This window comes from Sinohyriopsis cumingii, chromosome 8 (assembly GCF_028554795.1).
Source record: "Sinohyriopsis cumingii isolate HCF-2022 chromosome 8, ASM2855479v2, whole genome shotgun sequence".
Classification (NCBI taxonomy): domain Eukaryota; kingdom Metazoa; phylum Mollusca; class Bivalvia; order Unionida; family Unionidae; genus Sinohyriopsis; species Sinohyriopsis cumingii.
The window spans coordinates 111,652,820-111,674,846 of NC_142968.1; the positions used below are offsets into that span (position 1 = coordinate 111,652,820).

General features: G+C 34.7%; 1 protein-coding gene across 11 annotated transcripts in view; it reads left to right on the forward strand.

Moving 5' to 3' along the window:
- The window catches only part of LOC149794377 (transcription factor 12-like), a 205,701-nt gene that overhangs the window by 62,529 nt on the left and 121,145 nt on the right, over positions 1-22,027 (forward strand). For all 11 annotated transcript variants that reach the window (XM_089968559.1, XM_089968557.1, XM_089968553.1 and 8 more), the window contains 3 exons: positions 17,983-18,041; positions 19,000-19,087; positions 21,656-21,729. In XM_089968559.1, coding sequence (XP_089824685.1) covers positions 17,983-18,041; positions 19,000-19,087; positions 21,656-21,729 — 221 coding nt within the window. The remainder of the gene's footprint in view (positions 1-17,982; positions 18,042-18,999; positions 19,088-21,655; positions 21,730-22,027) is intronic.

Below are 22,027 nucleotides of genomic sequence, written 5' to 3' on the forward strand. Positions count from 1 at the left end.
TGCAGTGCAGACCACAATATTTTGATTGCAGAACTGTTGAAGGAAATAGAATTATCTCATTTTATAGCACTGTTAGTGTACTATGTACTGTTATTTACTTTGTCTCTCTAAAATGTTGTGTCCTCCATATTTGGAGGTGGGGTATGCTGTGTCTGTTACATTTGGGATCTTACATGCAACACTATAGTAATGTCTATTATTCTGTCCATTCTTCCATCAGCAGTTTGGTTTCCACAAGATAACTGTACTGAGAATTATTGTTTATAAACCCCGGATTTGGATTGTAGTTTAACACTGAGTTCACCTTCCAGCCATCAGTCTTGTAATTTAGAGGAGTTATGGCCCTTGATTGCCCATCCTTGTAGCTTAACTTTACCAGTGATTGTTGGATTCAGTAAAATTTCGAATGCAGCTCTAATACTGACAAGCTCTTGAATGAGATTAATGTCCTGCATTTTACGACTTCATTTATAGGAGTTATATCCTCTGATTGACTGCCCACCTCACTGGTTTCTGCAGCACGACTTTACCAAATGTTGGTTGGATTCCAGCTAAATTTGGTTTGTGACATTATATTGATATGATTTGAAAGAGTGTTCAGTTTCTAGTGTCCAGATTACAGGAGTTATACCCCCAAGATTGCTCTCCTCTTGATGTTTGGTTTCCTCAGCATACCTTTTCTAAGGATTTGGTGGATTTTAACCAAATTTTGTATGCTGCTTTATGTTTACACCTTACACAAGTTAAATCTCCAGCATTTCACAATATTACTGTTGACAGGAGATGCACCTTCTGTGTGATTCACCATCAATCCCACCAGCTAGACCTTAAGTTTTTCAGAATTGCTTTACCATGATCATTTTGATTCTGAGACCTTAAATGTGATTTTTCATTAGTCCACAAAAAACATGAAGAGTTATGGCCCTTGACTTGTTGACCTAATATTGGTTTCAGCAGTTTAATTAAACTTAGGTTTTTTCAGTTTAACCAAAATGAGCATACCTCAAGATATACAGGAGTTATACTGCCATCAGGGTTCTTGGATATGAACCAAATTTGTTGAAACTGAATTTAATTTCTAGCATTCCACATGATCATTTAGAAGAGCTATTTCCTTCTGCAGCATACTTGTGGCCAAGGACTGTTGAATTTCAGGTTGGTTGGTTATTTAAATTATCATGGCGTTCTCACATAAGTACATGTGCCACTTTTTAATGCCTGCACTGCAGGCTGATAATTATTTCTGGGGGAAGGAATTTGAGCCACATCCCCCAGGCGTTAATACACTCAGTGAGTGTTGTTAATTTCACCTCAGGTCCTGGAACTATATAAAGTCCCTAACGAATGGACCCAGCACACTTGTGTTAATGAATTTCAGCCTGATTCTGCATCTTATATTGATGAGACCTTGAAGGGGTTGGACTTGCAGCATTCCACATAATCATTCAAGAGCATTTATGGCCACTAAATGCTCATTCTTCTAATTATGTTCACCAAGACAAATTCCTGTGTAAAGCTCTGCTGAACACTTAGTGGGACACTTTTTGTGGTGCACCCTATTGGCCAGAAGCTGTACAGACCTGCCAACTCTTATGATTTTTGCCATAAGTCTTACGAAAATTACCCTCAAAATATTTATGGCATAAAAGCAAAAACTACGAAAAAATGATCATTGCTGAAAAATCCAGAAAATCATACATCTGTGTTTGATTTGGATCCGGGTTTCATATTAGAAGTAGTGAAATTGGTCAGGGAATCAGACTAACTTTACAGCAGCACATCAGACGCTTTAAACTTCACCTATTTGTTCATGCTGTTGATCATAGAATTTTTAAAAAAATGGCGTCCAGCAGGTGATGCATGCTAAGATGAAAGGGAAAATAAGCCTCTTAAAAAGTGTTAATAATCAACTCATGAAAAAATAAAAAGGTATATTCAGATTCTTGTGAATAAAAGCTGGAAGGGATACAATTATGTTTATTGGACATCACATGCCAATTTGAGTGTGACTCATGGCAGGAAATATGATTGCCGTCGTCATGTGAAATGGGAAATGGGTTGAGAGACAGCACCAAGCCATTGAGCTCCATAGTGTTTGGAACTAAAATGTGTGCACCATACTAGTGGTAAATAAAGTCTACTCCTACTTTGCAAACTTTTCAGTTGAACATAATGTTTATCATCACTGCACATTCCGAATACTGAACTTTTAATTATGTTTTCCAGCTTTATAGTAGCAGTTTATGATATTTAGCAGTTTATGATATTTTGTTACACTTTACTGAAAACTGGTCAAACTTACGGAAGAAAATCAATTGCTTTACTGAGAAGGACTCGTCAGAGTTGGCAGGTCTGGCTCTTCATGACAACAGTATGAATTTGCACTTAGTGTGGCACTTCTTATGGTGCACCCAATTGGACAGTAGCTCTAGATGACAACAATATGCTGGTTAGTTGGGCATTCAGATGTGCAGAACATTAAGTAATCTCAAAGTAGATAAAATAGGAATATAATCTATGTCCTTGCACTGGTATTTTCCTTTGAAATAGATCTGTATTTTAGGACGGACATAAAGAGTGTGTCCCACCTTTTTTATGTGCATTAGAGTTTTTTTTAAAAATCCACTTCACATAATTTAATGAAATATTATACAAAGGCAAGAAATGTTTGATCACAGATCCGAAGTACATGATGTATAAAGTGTGAATGATTCTTATTGATTGTAAATTTTATAGGCTTCGAGGTGTTATTATTTTACATATCTTTGTAGCCTTGAAAATTTCAGGCAGAAAAGCAAGCCATAAAATTGAAGTGAAATTCGGTTACAAGCACACAGTGAGTAGTGATTAAATGAGTTTCAGATTTGCAAGGAAGAAACTTACGTGATGGGGATTTATATGAACAGTGTTGCCATTATGTAATCTGATACTAGTTAGTTTCCAAACTATTATTTAGTCCAGTTTACATAATGCAATAACCATTGTCTGCCATTCAGAGACTTTTTTGCTAACTAATTGTTTTCTGTAGCCAGCAATGCCATAAATAATAAGTATGAATTAATTCACAGATTTCTGTCAACTGTTGGTTTCTTTTTTAAAGTTCTGTTATCTCTACTATCATTGCTGAAAGGTCAAGGCCACTGTCATAGCAAGATATACCACATGTATGAGGCAATAAAAATCCAAATTTCATATATGTAATTAATTCCAGCACAATTATTGATTTGTAACCAGTTGTATATGAAAATTCTATGGACAGGATACAAATTGTGGTTTAAATCATACGCAGTATGAAATATGGCCAACAAACTATTTATTTAGATTGAGACTGGTGTTAACTACATTAACATAAACACATGAGACAGTTATGGATCTTGGGTATGTGATATAACCAAGACCAGATTGTAATATTCGTTTATATTGGTACTAATTATTCATCAGCTTATTGGGATCTTTACGCTAATTGCGATCAGCTTTTAGTTAAAGTTCATTCATTATGTTTATAGATTTCCCCATATCCCTTAAGAAGCTGCTGCCCATGGACAAATGAAATGAAGAAATAAAATACAAGAACATAACTTTTTATTAATTCATTTTCTTTTAACTCTGGAATTTTCAAGGCACTTTTCATTTTAATAATAAGAATCTATTAAGAAAGGTATTCCATGTCAGTGCACATGTAGTTTTTAATTGGAAATCATATTATTTTTTATGGAATTATATAGCCTATGCCCTTTGACTGGATTATATCAACAATTTAAATACTTAACTATTATATATATATATATATATATATATATATATATATATATATATATATATATATATATATATATATATATATATACTAGGTCAGGTCCAACTGTAAATTGTACAGACCCAAGATATGCCATTACATAATGCACTGCCAGGTCTGGGTCCATGCAGATTGTTTTCAGAATCATTAGAGGAACAAATATCATAGACCGTGATATGCCAGTGCATTAGGCGTTCGTAGATCATGATATATGTTGTTTGTAGTGGAGCTTGACATACAGGTGTGTATGTTTGGTTATTCATAATTAGTCTCTTACATACAATGTGTACAATATTATCTTACGTGAACTATATCTTGGGTGAATTTTTAATTCTACTGTTTTTGCATCTTCAGAGCCCTATATGAATGGCATATCTGCATATTATATACAGATAAATAAAAAAAAGGGATACAAAATATTTTAATTGTGTTTAATTACACACAACATTCTTATTCCAAAATTGTCTATTTCTCCTGCCATAATATATGATAAAGCACACTGTCCTGTATGGTGCATTTGATTCATGTAAGTTATGTGATCAGAGCAAGTTCTAAGGAATTTTTTTTCCATGCTTAATATCATTGTACTTGATGCTGAGTAAACATTTCATATTAGAGCCCTGCAATCAAGCACACTCAGTTTTAGGCCTGGTTATTACACCACGGCATCATCTCAAAGAGCGTTACAATTTTTTTGATGATTAGATATTGTAATTTGTATTATACGGTGTTCACCAAACACCATTAAAAAGTATTTTTAAAACCCAGTTAGTTCCAAATCAACGGGTACAAGATCCATTTAATTAAATTCTTATCTAGAACTCAGGCCTATGTACCTTAATTGACAACTGCTGAAAGCATGGATTCAGATATGTTGAGAAGAAAGGAATAAAGGAAGCACTTTCACCAGGTGCAAGATAGGTGTAGTAGTAATGGTCTGAGCATACATTTCATCAGTAGTTCCCAATTGGCTTTAATTTTCCATAATTTTATTGGTCTAGACCTGGAGGAATTAGGGGGTAAGTGCATTATTAATATCCCATTAATCTTTTCTTTTCATTCCATTCCATAAGATGCATGCATACAGTGACATAATATTTGTTATAGTAAGTTACCACCCATTTCAGTCCTGCTGCCTTTGAAGGCAAATAGTCAACTTTTATTGGTTTTTATAAAATAAGATGAGACCAGAACTGATTCTGAATATTCAGGCCTCCAAAACCACCCTGATTGGCAACATGCTAAAGTGATAGAACTTGTTTGATTTTTTATATATATATATTTTTTTTAATTACATTTTATAGTAATGGTTCTTGAAAATCGGTTCTACCTTGTCCATGTTTGGAAAAGGTTTATGTCAGAAACTTATAGCATTAGGTGCTAGATTTAATGTGGTCTGCTTTCGTATGATCAGTGGTTACTACAGAGCTCAAAATGACATAATTAATACATAATTACATCAGCAGTATGACGCATGATTTCACTTTTTACCCAGGTGTATAAAAGATGCTATGAACTTGGGGAGAGACTGTAAATAAAATAATATGATTACAACTAATTGCATTTATTAAATAATTGGAAAAGAGAATATCCTGTACAGTATTAATAGTTGCAGCAACAATCAGGCAAGAGAAAATGAAAATGATAACATGGATGAAAAGGATATGATATTCTTGGAAAATGTAACTTACCTGCCCCTTTCTTAAGGTTCGAATATTTTAACTGATAACTTACCTGAAATAATGTGTAGAAGGAAGTGAGCCTGGCATGTAATACAAACCGGAAGATGCATTGCTAACATGGTGGAAATAGTTCATATAGTTTGTGACATTATTCTAAAGGCTCAAAATATGTTACACTGCACATGTGCATCAATGTTTGGACCAAAATCAGCACACTATATAACAAGGTTGTAATTTTTAGTTACCAGATGTGTAATTTTAATAAGTCTGATCACCAGCTTAAATGATACAGACTTCTGGGCTGCACTGTTGACAATTGTTAGTTCCATCCTGTAGACTTATAAACACAGATTAATCCCTTGGTATTCCTGAGGATTATTGTTATGTACAATGAACAGTAAGATGAATTTTGATTCTCTGATTAGCCTGGATTATGTTTTTATTTCTGCCTCAAACATTGTGAAGTTAATTCAGATTTACAATTAGGGACAATTTACCCCTAATTAGCCTAGATATGTTGAATGTCACTGTCTTTTTAATTCACTTGAAAAAGTATGGAATATCATAATTTTTATTTTGTTTAAGGTACTATAAAATTTGTTTTATATTTTGACATGTTTGCAGATTCATATTTGTTGTTGAGAAAATGGCTGATCTCCAGATATTGAAAATTTTGACTACGTGCTGCATTTAGATTTCAACTTTTGATCAGCTCCTGGTGTAATATTATAGGGTTTATGGGGAAGGGGAACAAAAACAAAATAAAAGAGACCCAATTTGATTTAAAAAAACGTGTAATATAACTCACTGAAAATGCATGACTACCTTTAGCATAGCTAGTAGCAATAGTAATACTGTACTTGTTTCCAACTAAGTTAGCTTTCAAAACTGGAGTATGCACAATGTTTGTAAAGGGACAGTGGCATCATTTCTGTGCGATGCAAATGGAAAGTGGGATAAAGTAGAGGAAAACAAGGCTCTTCCAAAGGAGCTGGATAATAAGATACAGGAGCTTGACAATTTTGTATAAATGTATAGGTCCTAGGACAGGATATTGTAGGTAGTTTAGAGTGTGTTGTGCATCAACTGTGTGTAAATCTGCACCCTTAAATATGACATTGGCTAAATGTTTAAAGTTCTTTAATAGATTATTTCCTGGGCATTGGGACATTTTAGTGGTATTTTCTTAGCAGTTATATTTTTTAGAATTATTAATTTTCACTTTATTTTCATTTTATTTAGACACTAACTCGAAAGCATACTTTATAAAAAAATTTATAAATGTTGTTCTCATCATGGAGAGTCTTTAGGAACTGTTTTTTTTTTATTTTGAATGGCAAAATAATTGTTAAAACCTAAAATAAACCTAAAATTTTAATTTAATTTCACTTCTAACCCTAACATCTGATGTATATGTGTGCATGCGTATGTATGTATGCATGTATGTATGTATGTATGTATGTGAGTTTCTTTGAATTAACTGGAACTTGTTCTTTTTTCTAACCAAAGCCATGCTGTTTTTCCTCTTTACCTTCACAGGAAGTTATTCAAATAAATATGTCCCTGCAAATGATTGGAATAGGTAGATTATAAATTAAAACCTTCAACAAGTATAGTCAGCTGGAACAAGTTAATAGTATTAACAGATATATTCTTTACCTACCCAGGTGTCTTTAGGTTTGTATCAGGATAATTACCTAATATTTGATGTTTAGATATGTAGTGGTTGTAAATAAAAAAATAATTTGTAAAGAGACAGGCATGGTTTGGCTGATCTTATCTTAAAGACATTTTCCTTGTCTAATTCATAATGACCTTCAGGTGTGTTATCTACCTTCATCTTGTCTGAACTCAGTTATGTGACATAAAGCATTTTAGGAGATCCCTTTACAGTGATATACTAAGAACACTGGTGCATCAGGGTCAAAGGTCAAATGGAACATAGTTCCCACCTGCCACATGTTATCAGGTCTTGTTTCAGAAGTGTGTGCCTTTGTTTCAAATCCTGTCTACCTGTGCAAATACAGGCATCTAGGGACACCTGTGAACAGTATCACTGCTACCTGGCCCACCTGTCATTAATCAGCATACTAGCACATGTACAAATGAATATTTTCAATCTGGAGATGCTTGTAGGTATAAAAGTAGACATCATTTAACTGAGGGAAAAAAAACGAACCAATTTGAGGAAAGAACAGCAATGAGGATTTTTTAAAAGTTGACCAGGAATGAAGTCCTGATTTGATAATTTTCAGTATTACCAATTAAGAGTTTTGCATTGGTAAATCTATTTACATTCTAAATTGTGATCGATACAGTTATACAGGTGCCATATGTATATGACCAGAGGAATATTATCCATATTTTATGCGCCCATCTTGTGCTGTGACATTGGTAATCAATCTCTTTAACATTTTATTATCTGGTCCATAACTTGGAAAGTCTCAAGTCTTTGTGAGGTTTTGATGGACCTTTGCCAAGGTGTATGTGATGACTAGATTTGTGCCACATAACAATATTTAAGTCCTGAGATCAAGTTCAAGGCCCCCACCCCCAATAAGTTAGTAGCATTAATCCTCTTGCTTCTTGAAATGCTGTGTGTGTGTTTGTGTGTATACACACATACACACACATTTAAAAATATCAGCTTTTAAAGTGTTGGTATAAACCAGTTGATATACATTGTTCATATATCAAATTGTGGTCCACCCATAGTGTATAAATACCTATATGATACGGTTTCAGCTATAGGCTGTTGCTTCTAAACTCTCCAGATATTTGATAAATTTCCATTAAACATGTAAACATTTTGATTGATTTCCACTCTTGTACCTCTCATGCATAAAAAACAAGCAAAAAATAAAATCTGGAGTGAGAGACAAGAAAAATTTTAGTTGGATGAGACCCATGAACTCGAACTTACTGCAAGTATTCTACAAGAGCCATGGTCTTTGTAATTGTAATTGATACACTTTCCATGGTTTTTATACACAGCGTTTGCAATATCAGTGATACAAAGTTTTAGTAGCCAGTTGAAACCCTTTGGTAGATTGCTTGGTTTGGAGGCAGATTCTTAATCTAATGTGTTCTTTTCTTAAACCTATATTAACATTATAAAAACTAAAAATCTGTAAATATTAAAACGTCTGAAGACTGCTCTTTTTCTTCAGCTTCTTTCAGTATTGGGTGGTCTGGCAGCAGACTAGTCACTAAACTTCACCTGCCTTTACAGACAAGTTTTGAATATTGAATGACCCCCGACCCCAGTAAAAGTTGATGTAACATCTTTTCTTTTAAAAGAGAACATTTTTTCTACAGGGATACTTTTTATTCATGGACATAGCTGTCACACTGGTAGAAAAGGTGACTTTCATTTCTGCAGCAATAACATAACTTATTCCCCCACCGTCCAGCAAATAAATTTCTTTGATCCGCTACCCTAAAGATAAAAACTGCCTGTCTTGTGACATTGACATAATGACACCTTTGAGTTACACTATCGAAGTGACGGTTTGGTGAGTAAAGCAAGATAAGAAATGTTTGCTCATCGATTTGTATTATATTCCATTATTTAAACAATTCTTTCATCATAAAACAAAAGACTGCAGTCGCTGCCATAGATGAGCACCACTGACTGACTAAAGCAGAAAGAAACCATTGCTTAGTTAGGAAACATTTAGCCGCCGACTGCAGAAAGCAGTTGACCATAACATACAGGACCATGAATAAATGAAATGTGGGGGAGGGGGGCGGGGGAGAATTAGACTGAGCATTGTGAACAGGTAACAGCTGAGTAAAAGCGATAAGTATGAACGGTTTGACTGATGTTCTTGCTAAGATTTTTGTTTTGCACTTGATTATTATGTCCTGCTCACTTCAGTCCATTCTGTAAATTAAATCATCAATGAGTTAAGATAATACATGATCGTAGATTAGTTCATTTTGTACACCATGACAGATATAATTATAATTTCAGTACTGATTGACAATTTAAATGCGAATGAAACAGAAGACACGTGTTGGTTCGCTCTTCAGAAACAGTATTTGGACTAGCCATTTGTATACCTTGCTGAGATAGAAAGACAGTATTCTTCTGTGAGAGGCCTGTGATGATTAGGGAATCAAAGGAAGCCATATATGGCATTCTTTGAGACCATAAACTGAACCTGCGCCTACTTTTACAGAAAAGTTTAAAAATATTGAATGATCTCTGACCCTAACGAAAAGGGATGTCACTTGTATCTGCTTTCAGAGATGAACTGTTTAATCAGAGATAGCTTTAATTCACAGATATTGAGCTACGTCTGCCCAGTGGCACAAAAGGTGACTTCATTTCTGTTGCGTTAATACAACTACCTTCCCCACATTCCAACAAGCTAATTGATTTGATCCTCTAGCATAATGATAAAATCTGCCTCATTTTCAAATTTGACGTTGACAGTGTGACCAGAACTTGGTGAGCAGAAGCGAGATAATATTTAGTCATCGATTCAAGTGGTAATATTCCTTAATGAAATGTTCATTTCTTCATGAAGCAGAAGTTTGTTTGCAGATGCTGAGTGGTTGCTGCAGATTACCCCATTGACCACTTGAATTAAGAAGAAACTGTTGTTTGTTAGGAAATGCTTGGCTGTAGAAAGCAGGTGACTTATGCACAGTTATTTAGGAAATTTACTTATTTTTTAAAATCTTTATTTCCGCACATATTGGATGCATGATTTTTGTTTCATGGCCCCATTTTATCCTGAATCTGAAATCCTTTCTACTTTTTGGAAAGGTTCATAAGTCTGTGTAGGCCGGACCATTCTGATTTTGAATTAAGGCCAGAAAAAGCAAAACTACTAAACTTGTAATTTTTTTGCCCTAAAAAAAAAAAATTGTTTTTTTCTTCTTATTTTCAGTATTTTTTAAAGCGAGTAGAAAGTCTATAATATACATCTTTCCTCTTCACTGGTACCACCACCCAATTTTGTGTATCCTGTGTGAAATTACAAAGTTCAGAAGTAGGTTACTGCTTCATGATATGTCTATGTTACATGCTGGGATAATGAGTTAATATGGGAGGTAGCAAAGAGTTAGACAAGTGGTGTAAAATTATAGTTTGGAAAATTTGACATTAACTGGATATGAGGAAAGGGGTTATAGATGGGAGTTGACAACTGTTAGAGATTGGACTGAAATCTCAACGTCTGTTTTCCAAAAGGAGGGAGGGAAAATACTTTACAGTGCTGACTGGAAATAAAAGTTAATGATCATTTTCACCTTCCTAGTCCGAAAAGACAAAACATCCCAAATCAATAAGAGTTCAGCATCACAGTTGACTTGTAACTAATGATGATGCCGAGTCCTGACTTTTATTGTATAAAGATAAGCAGTCTGATACCTCTCTAGAGGAATTACCCAGCAAACTGGCTTATTATAGTTCAATTGTTACTTTTTCTCCAATTAGTCCTGGCCACTGGGATTATTCATGGGAAAGCTACGAGTATCTGTGCCGGAAAACCCCTTTTGATAAATTTAATTTTGTGTGCAGTTCATTCCCACTTCAGTAGTAAATGTCACGAGAAGGATCATAGAATAGTGCGAGTTGCATGATTAATGCTGCAACCGTGTATTTGTTTGTGACCAATGTCTCCATTAATCAAAACATCAATTCCGTATTATTTCAGTTGCTTCCCATTATTGCTTTTTACAGTATTACTTAATGGCTGGAAGGTTGAGTTTGCTGCCAAAAGCCACAAGAAAGGGTAATCAGCACATATTATTGTAAATTGGAGAGCCATTTCTGGAGTGGCATGGAGCATAAATAATCAAAATTGTTCTTTCAGAAGAATATTGGCTGACAATAGATGGATTGTGATCACTAACAAGATTGACTAATGGGAAATCATTATTCAATAAGTACAGGTTATCCCAGCAAATTGATATTAGAACACCAATTTTGCCATGTGGAAGAGGACTTCTTTTCGTTATCAGTAAAGGACTGATTTTGTGTTGTGCTGCCTCGAGCATTTGTATACTGATGCATCTACTTTGTTTAGATTGGCAAAAATGATGGATCATTTAGGGTTGCTGAATGTTTTAAATTAGGGATTATCATTTATTATAAAAATTTAGCAAAATTGGTAAATTAAAATTTTCTTTAGTAAGAACATGTACAAATTAATCAAATGAAACTAAAAATAAATAAAGTTATGTTTGCGAGTTTATCAGTTGCAACTCGTTATATGCTTACCACGTTGTGGGACATGATGTTATGGATAAGTCGAGTTGCAAGTTTTGCTGATGCACACTAACTCTGCTTCTCCATTACCTTAAGTTACCAAACTTTGTGGATGGCTTCCACATGGGATAATGGAAAAACACATGGGAAAAAGTTAAAGGTCAAGGCCAGTGTGACTAAAAGAAGACATCATTTCTACACAGTCACTTTAGTTGTACATTATATACTAGGACCAGACTTTGTGGATGGATTGCACTTGCTGTAAGAAGGAACCCAATTTATTTGAGGATCAAAAGGTTCAGTCAAGGTCACTGTGGCTGAATGAAATAAAAAATAGTTTCTGCATAGTAACATCAGTTCTACATCACAAATCTGGACCAAACTTTGTTGATGTCTTGCACTAATGGCAAGGAAGAAGTCTTTTGATTTGAGTCAAAAAGTTAGGGTCATGGTTACTGGAACTGTAAAAGAAAATTGGTTTCTGTTCAGCTGGCAAAATAAGGCCCACAGTATAGAGCTGACTCTTGACCTGACTTTATCCCAGTTTTTACATCATGGGGGGGTGGGTGGATTAATAATTCCGGCCAGTGACCAGGAGGAAGTTGCGCATGCCTGGTGCACAGTAACCTTAGTTCAACATAGGTTAGGTCATTTTGACCCATTGGGCAATAATGCTCAGAATCAGCCATGCCCCATTTCTAGTACCTGCATAGTGAACAGTTGAATACGGGGTTAATGTGGTACTTGTGGTACTCTTGCTTGAAACTTATTGTTGCTAAATTTGTGAAATAGGAATAAAATATATTGACTTTAGGGATGTATTATATTTCGAAGCTATCCATTATTGTAGAGTGGAACTTAGTTTTTGGTGTGCATAGGTCATTGTTGCATATAATTTTTGTTGGTTTTTATATGCATTCATTTCATGTTATGATTATATTCATTATTTATTGAAGATTTGCAGTTGGTGTGGTACAGAAAATAAACAACAATTCATTAAAAGTTGGAATTGAAACAAAAATATGACATTTGGTGAAAGTCGGATTTCCATCTATAAGTCCAAAAAGCAACCATTTTCTTGATGGAAAATCAGCTGTTATTGTTATGTGTGCCTTAAATTAATATAAACTACTTTATTCAGATCCATGGAACAGTTTTAAAAAGATAGGGCCAATTAATTTCAAAATTTCATGTGGATAGTCTTTACTTTGAAAATAAATTTGATATATAGTTGTTACCTTGCCAAGTTGCATTGAGTCTTATGCTGATAAATTTGTGTAATGATTCATTTTGCAGGTGTGAAAATAATTACAATGAACAATGATGTTAAACTATATTGTAAGTAATGAAGATTCATTCAGATTTTGGAAATACACAATGAAACAGTTTTTGAAACTGTCCGATTAATGAATCCTAATTTAAGGCCTTGTTTTCACTTGGGCAAGATAACTGTAAATGATATTTTAAATAAACTGGATATTTCATCAAGACATTTGAGGTGCTGCTTAAACATGAACTTTTGCCTATGAACTTAAATGGTATAACAATTGTCAAAACTTCACCTTCAGTAAACTGTCTTGTCATATAACCAGAGTGGACAAAACATCACTGGTATGGACAAATACTTCTATCATAGATGTTAAGCTTTTTACTGTGGTGACATCTTGTGCATTGGTAAAGTTGACAGCTGTAGTAAAGAAATTGAAAAATTGTCCCTTATAAACGTGTTAACAAGCAAACTTAGGAAAAGACATTTTTAAAAAATATATAAACATTTTCAATTTAATAGACTCGGTTTGTCAAAAAGCTAAATTCCCTATAATTCTAAATCCAGTCACCACATGTGTGAAGCCAACTGAGAGGAAGGCAGATAGGATGGCCCAGTCTGCAGAGACATGGATAGGTTGCTTAATTATCTTCCTTTTTTCTAGATATCAGTTTTGTTTCATTAAAAAAGATTAATAGGATCATAAATTCATTGATTTAATTTGAATCCTTTTTTTTAAAGGGTGAAACACCTTTTATGTTTGAAGCAATCAAGAAATCTGCAAAAATGGTTGATTTTTTAATTATAACTCAGAGAGCAAATGGTGACATCTTTAGAGTGAAAACATATGCAAGACACAGAATCATACAGGAGGATGTAGACTGTTTGGCTATAAAATGAAAATCTAAACAATTGAGACAATTTCTTTTTCTGTGATATTGTGATGTAGAGTGAGATGTAATCTCCTGACATTGGGCCGCACCATTCAATTACATTATGAACTAATCAACTTGGCTGCTGTTACTACTGCCATGAGGAAATTGGAAAATCATTACCCGTTTTGATCAATAAATAAGGAAACAGTGTATCATTTGTTATTAGGACTGATTACTGCGTTTTATATTTGGTGGATTGAGGTGTTGATTATCCCAGCACAGTTACCCAATACATACACTTTTTGCATCAAACTTTCAATGATTACTTGTTTTCAGGACATTTGGACCTATTTTTAATTCTGAAATGTCTGTGTAGAAGATTTGTGTAAGTTATAATTGTGAAGATGTAGATTTGCTGTTGTATCTTTTTTGTCAGCTAAAATTTTGCTTGTAAATCATTGTCCAGCACGAGTCATGTTTTTAAATATCATCAACACTAAATGATTATTGATTAACAAATTTGTGACCAAGTCCTTTTTTCATTTTCGAAATTTAATACCAGTTTTTTTCTTTTAGATTTTCATAAAAATGGGACATTATTGAAGATTATTACTTTTGTTGTATAGAGATGTCAAGACAGATATTGATCAAAGGTTAAACCTTTGTGATATACAATATATGCTCAATTACAAGTCAAGTCCAGCTGCACACTGCACAGATCCAGATCTGCCATCACAATTTGCCAGCAGATCTAGGTCTGTTTAGTTTGGAGTAAGCAGTAGAACATGCAGCATAGATAGTGATCTGCCAGTATCTTTTTGTGATGGTAGATCTGTGTATGCTGTTTATGTTTGGAGCATGATACACAAGGTAAAATACAGCCACCTGGGGAGAACCAATTTGGGGTATGTTTTATGTGAATGGATTGAACTGAACACCCTTACAGATTGGTTGTATAAGAAGGGGTTCATTGGAACTGTGTAATTACCTTTTCCACCTGAACAGATAAGCGCAGGTATTAAAAATCTCTCCAGGTGTCTACATTCAGGTTAGGTGAAGAAGGTATTGTATTGAATAACATTTAGCATAGCTAAGTTTAAATGAATAAAATTTTGAGAAAAACTACACATATTTATTGAAGTACCAATTAAACCTGTTTGTATGTGAATCTGCATAGATTGAAATGTAAAAAATTAAATTGTAATGTGCACAAGGTGGAGAGGGGAACAAGGACAGGTATAATAAATGAGATTTTTCATGTGTCAGCTAGAAATATTTGAGTAGACATCTGTTGTATACAACCATCGGATTGGATATCTCAGGATTTATACAATGGAGAGAATGTATTTAACTGTAGGATTTGTTTCTAGTCCATGACATTACTATGGAGCAATATATTTTCAACATCAGAACCTAACTCTTTGATGAATTTTGTAACATTTTCATTTCATAGTATATTTATTGCTGATTACTTGGAGTTTTCGCTGGGACTAATTGACTATGGCCTGATGGTAATAAAAAAAAATCTGATGATTATAAAAGAGAAATAGTTCTTGTTAAGAACGATACACCATCTTTTTTATGTTGTAATAAAATGTTATTTTTGTGCAGGTTCCACTGTATTCAATACTACTGTCATATATTTTCCACAGGTCACACATTAATGAGTCTCATTAAAGGTAGTACTAAACCAAATGTATTCACCTGCTGTCCTTTATTTTATGTTCACCTTCTGTTATATTTCTTAGTTCTAATTTTTTAAACTTTTGGTCAAAATTTTGGTACAAAATAAGCAGAAATTCTTGTAATAGAACTGCTTTCTTTGCGTAGTTCTGGGAAAGGAGTTTTTCATTGGATGAGTGTCTGTGCAGGTACAGGTACACACATTAAAAAATCATGGAATTAAGTTCTGTAAAGAAACCATAGTATATTAAATAAAAATACTACAGCAAGCTTATAGTCAGTACATTATGGTGTCTTGTTAAATGTACGTTGTTTCCACCCCGATGCATAGTGGTCCTTATTAGGAAATTACACCCTTCTTTCAATGTAACGATGATTCGTTTTGGGTTTAGTGGAGTTGACCACCATTTTTGTACATGGCAGTCAGTATATTTAGTGAAGGAAGAATGTGGAATGAAGCCAGAAAGAACCACCAACCCACAGAAAGCCACTGGCAGACTTTTTCACATACCCACATTGCTTGAGCTGAGACTCAGACTTGTGTGGATCAAGGTGAGATGTGTGAGTGATCTATAAAGGAAATTGCCTTAAGCCACTCAGACAGCAGGGGTCCACATGAAATGATGTACATAAAAGATAAGTTCCACTCAGACAGCAGGGGCCACATGAAATGCATTAAGCCACTCAGACAGCAGGGACCACATTAAATGCCTTAAGCCACTCAGACAGCAGGGCCACATGACATGATGTACATAAAAGATAGGTTCCACTCAGACAGCAGGGGCCACATGAAATGATGTACATAACAGATAGGTTCAGTGGATAGGAATGGGTAAAATATACTACACTAGTGTTGGACGAGGCAGCTTCTTATCAGGGGTGGTTGTTATCTCTTGTTATGCATAGAAAGTGCATAGTGTTTAAAAAAATTCTATTACAGTATCTGCATGAAAATTTGCATTTTAGTCTTGGTTTATTTTATATAAGTTTATAGTTTTCTCAGATGTGTTACATATATGTATGTATATTCTGTTGTGCAACTCGATGAATGTGGAAGGGACATTTGACAGTCTTGTGTCACCTAAATTTATCTCTCAGTCTAGTTTTGTACTTTTGAGGGTCCAACATCTTGTATAAACACATTTCTGTCAGACGTGGGAATCTTTATGGCATAGCTGATGAAAATGGATGTTATAGCTGATCATGTTTTTTCTTCTACAGTAATTGAAGCACCATATATTCTAGTCAAGGTAATATGATCACAAGTTATTGCTTTCTTCTTGGAGGTACAGAGAATGGATTATAAATGTCAGGCTATGGCATTTCATTGTATCTATCTTGGTGGTACAGAGAATGGATTATAAATGTCAGGCTATGGCATTTCAGTGTATCTATCAAAAGCATTTTCTTACATAATCAGACATTAAATGTATTATATAAATACGTAAAATATTTCAAGATATATACATATTTTCTTTACTATAAACACACACACACACGCACACACACACACACACACGTGCGCGAGGCCATTGTGGCTATTTAGCACATTAAAAGCTTGCATGGCCACTTTGCTGCTATGGCTCGCAATGCCAGTATGACTATATAGTACATTGCAGGGCTCATGAGGCCATTATAACCTTATGGTACATTGTAGGGCTCAGGATGCCAGTATGCCCCTATGGCACATTGCAAGGCTTATAAGACCTGTATGACCATATAGTACATTGCAGGGCTCATGAAGTCAGTATGACCATATAGTACATTGCAGGGCTTATGAGGTCAGTATGATCATATAGTACATTGCAGGGCTTATAAGGCCAGCACGATCATATAGTACATTGCAGTGCTCACCAGACCAGTATGACCACATTGCAGGACTCCACGTGACCAGTATGTTAATTGAAAACATCACCAAAGCTTGCTTTGGATTGCATATAGAAAGGTGCCACATTAGGTTGCTGACACTAATTTCCAGGCAGCTGAAGTCGTGTTTGATTTATCACTTTTTTGCATAGTGGTCCTGTTAGAAGTTTTCTAAGAGTGGTGGTTGGATAGATGAACCATTTGCCATAGAGGTGTATTTCTGTGCCTTGCTGCAAGTGTGGAAGGGGGATGTAGTGTTGGCCTGCCATTATTTTAACTGTTAGTCCATCTGTTGTTTTGTGATAGGCATTCATGTTCCTTCAACACATTCTAGTTGTTAAATTTGTCAGTATTATAAAGTTCCAACAAATGAAGAAATTAGTGTCAGTTTTAAAACTCTTACACATTTGAACTGTTAATGTTTTTTTTGCACTATTGATGACAGTTATCTGTAGATTTCTGATATCTGTTGATGCATGGTAGCATGCCCATGCAGACTTTTGATTCCTAGGTGTTGGCCTGCTGTTTTTGGATGCTATGCAGTTTATTTCAAATCCAGGTGATTGATGTTTAGTGTTTTCTTCTTTCAGGTGAGCAGGTAGGATCATGGACTGGAGGAAATCCTCCACCAGGGTTTGCGGAATCTAGGGTAAGCTGATCTGTATGCTTTTGATATCCTTTTGGAAGTAGATATTACAAATGATTAGAATTAGTAGATAGCGTAAGAAATGTTCTAGGTTTCAGCTAGGGATGGACGGGTGCCCAGCTGGATTTTGCACTGCCTGGAAGTACCTGTCCAGCTGAGTTTTAAGATCAAAATTTGGTCATGCTTGGTCATTTCTCTTTCTCTTGCCAAGTAATAAAATAACACACAGCATCCCCAAAAAATATTTATGGTTGACAAAGTGGGGGTGAAAGAGTTGGATGGACCAGTTCACTACCCAGTAATATGGCTCTACCATCCCTTACCTAGTTTCCGCTTTAGTCCAATGTGAAATGAAATTGACCTATTGTGAAAAGTGAATCAGTTGAGTGCTTATCAATAAACCTAGTGAATTGCTGACCATTACTATTGAAACTGATTGGCAGACTAATACTATTGTAGTTAGGTGTGAGTATTCATGTGATGTCAGCCACTTTGCACCCTTACATCAACCATGGAATCTGATGTTTTGACACCTTGATTATGTCATGGCAGCCACTTTGCAGCCTTTTAAGAAAAGCAGAGTCTGATGTTCTGATACCTTGTTTATGTCATGTTCTGACACTAAAGTGATGTCACTTTATAATATAATCAGATGTTGATAATTAAGAATGGCAATATTTTTTATTCAGTTTTTTATGACATTTTCATGACTTATTTGAAATGTATTTTCAAAATGTGATTGTAAAAATATTTCACAAAGGAGAATTATTGTTAATTACACTAAACAAGGAAAATTTATTACAGTGCATTTTTCAGAGCTACTGACTTTCGGCAGGGCAAACCATATTTTCCTGTAGCCCTTGGGTTAGCATCTAATTTTGAAATTTGTTGGACCCTTCTAACTTATAAAATATTAAACGTGAATGGAAAGTTTTATTTCATTGCTTCAATTTTATTGCAGATGTTTCCCAACAATCAGACATACAATGGACAAGAGAGTAGTCTACGTCATTATGGGAATAATAATGACATACCTCCCCCTTTAATAAGTAAGTGTAAATGTAGTATCTGTGGTGAAATGTTTTTCTTTGTCTTGCCTGCATTACCAGTTGGTGAGACATAGGTACTGCAAATAAGTGTCCTAAACCAATATTTAATTCACATGATAAATAATCTGATTATCTCATCTGTGTCTGATTCCCAATGTCAGGTGTTCATTACCAAGGGGAGTGTTGGTTGAAGTACATTGTAACATATACTACATCAGTTACTATTATATCATTGTTCTACAGGTGCTGATGTTTACAGGAAATGGACTGAACATTGTTGTGATAAGAGTTTTGGGATTCACACAGTCGTAGATTTCTTCTATTTGATGATTATAACCAGAGGTAATTGTCAGGATCATAACATGGTCAGCATAGGCTTAATATAGCTTTCGTGGATTCAGAAAAAAAAGGAAATGAACCTTTTTTTAATATTACTGAATGTTACGGTTTCATTACACTCTGGGGTAGATCAGCTCGTGTGCTTGCCTTTTCCAAAGGATTTTTTTCATTTGATTTTTTTGGAATTCACTTTGGTTGCATTATTTTGCTGGAAGTTTGCAGGATTGTGTAACAATATGACTGAAAATGAAAACTGGTTCAGCAGAAGAGACCCTGGACATTGATAATAAACGAACAAGTGCTTAATCTTCTGAATGCCATCACAGTGAATCCAACAATGAAATGTTCCAGCATGAATAGTTAAGAAAACCCTCATGGCACTAGCCATGATATCCATTTCTTTATTGAGTAAAGGAAGGATGATTCTTTGACTCGAGGCAGTAGAATAGAAAGAGATGGATCTAGTGCTGTTTATGTCAGCACAGGTATCGGGATTTCCATGCAGTTTAGTTCCGCTGTGAACAATGTCATGTCAGTAAGGATCTAACTCTTCTGAGTGTTGTGACTGCAGCCTGCTGATTGACAAAAGAGCTGTTAAATTAATGAGATTAAATATGACAATGTACACAATATTAAGTACTTTAACATTATTACTCACAAGCAAGTAGCAAGTGTGACAGATTTGCCAACCATACTATTTAATTGTCTGAAACTGTTAGTGATAGGTTGTCAGTTTTGGAACAAACAGTGTAGATTTAATTGTTTTGTCATTCACAAGATATTCAGTTTTAATTATACATATAATTTTGGTTCGTTCTAAAATTGTGTATGTATCGATACAGTAGTCCCCTTCATGAACGGCCCCCCACCCCCGACCACTGGCCACCTGCTTCTTACAGCCAGAATCCCTTGGCACTGATGAGTTTATTCAAAAGTACCCCTCAAGAATGGCCATCCCTCTAACACAACCAGCAGCCAACACATTAGTTCAGAAGTGGAAAATGTTCCCCTCACAGGCGGCCATTTTTTCTTCAAATGTATCCAGAACCAATAATTAATTCATATTGTGATGTAAGGTAAGTAATCAGATTATCTCTATCATCAATACATGTCTCCCTATGTCAAGTTTCTGTTCCTTAAAGAAGTGTTGACTAAAGTACATGTAACACTAAGATTGGTATTATATCATTATCTATAATAGCTGATGTTTACAGGAAATGGGCTCAAGAATATTATGATAAAGTTTTGGGCTTCACACATCTGTCGAGTTCTTCTCTTTGATGATTACAACCGAATGTAATTGTCAACATCATAACAGGGTCAGCATAGGCTAAAAATAGATATTACAGAGAAATTAACCTTGAACAGATCAGGGAACCAGACAAAGACCGAAAAAATCACATGACAATACGTCATTTCTTTTACGAAAAAAAGCATTTTGTCCACTAGACAAAAGTTTTGACTGCATAATTAAATCACATACAGTTAGCAACATCCGAATAAATCATTACCAAACATTAACATGTCAACACGCAAACAGAGGCATATTATTTTAGAAGAAAGTTGGTCATTTTACTCAATGACATTGGGTGAGGTGGGGAGGGGGGATATTGCCGAACAATTTTATGTAGAAAAGACTCAAATAAAACAATTTTATGCTGAAAATATTTGAATAAACAACGTCGTAACCGATAAGGAGGTTATTGAGCAGCAGTGGGAAAATGGAGCAAATGGAAAGATAATTATGTATGTACCAAGTTTTGAATGACGTTTTTGAATGGTTTTGCAATGTGCATGACAACAATACATGCTTACGTCAAGAATAAGAGCTATTAATGTATATTCAGTTGAAATAAGTCTATTATTAAAACAAGAAGAACCTTTTAATAATTAATGTTACTTTGAAGCACAGATATTAAATGAAGATATTAAATGCCTTGAAGTATGTAGTTTTCTTACTATGTACATTACATATACTTCTCATAAAACGTTTAGTCCCCCTTTTGGAAAGGCCACCCATCTTATAAAGCCACTTTCCTGGTGCAGAAGGGGTGGCCATATAAGAGTGAGACCACTATACTGAATTCAGCTACTAAAGGAATAAATAATACATTAAGGATATTGTTTGGATGTATTTATTACCTAATTTTCACATGACCATCAGTTGAATTGTGATGAAAAAGTAACGTGTGGAAAGGTCATTAATAAATTTGTTTCCTTCTATTGTAGGTAAGAATCCAGATCATCCATTTCCTCCCAGGATGCCAGGATATCCTTCCAGAGATAGTGCTATTTCTCCACAGGTGAGTCTTTCTAGCCTTTGTTGATTTTATGCTTAATTAAAAAATCACATTATTTTGCAGGTTGCTTTACTTATTGCTGAGGCAATTGGATATAAAAATGAGGTACCGGTGGCTTTCCATGTGGTCAGGTTAACAGTCTTTATTGGTAGTTAAATTTATTGAAGACACAAGCAGTATAAGCAGAATTTAATTATATAATAATGCATGACACAAATAGAGCGGTGGCTTTGTGTTTAAGTTCATTTAAAACTTGTATAATGCATGTAGATTACACCCAGTTTGTCATTTGGGTATCTGT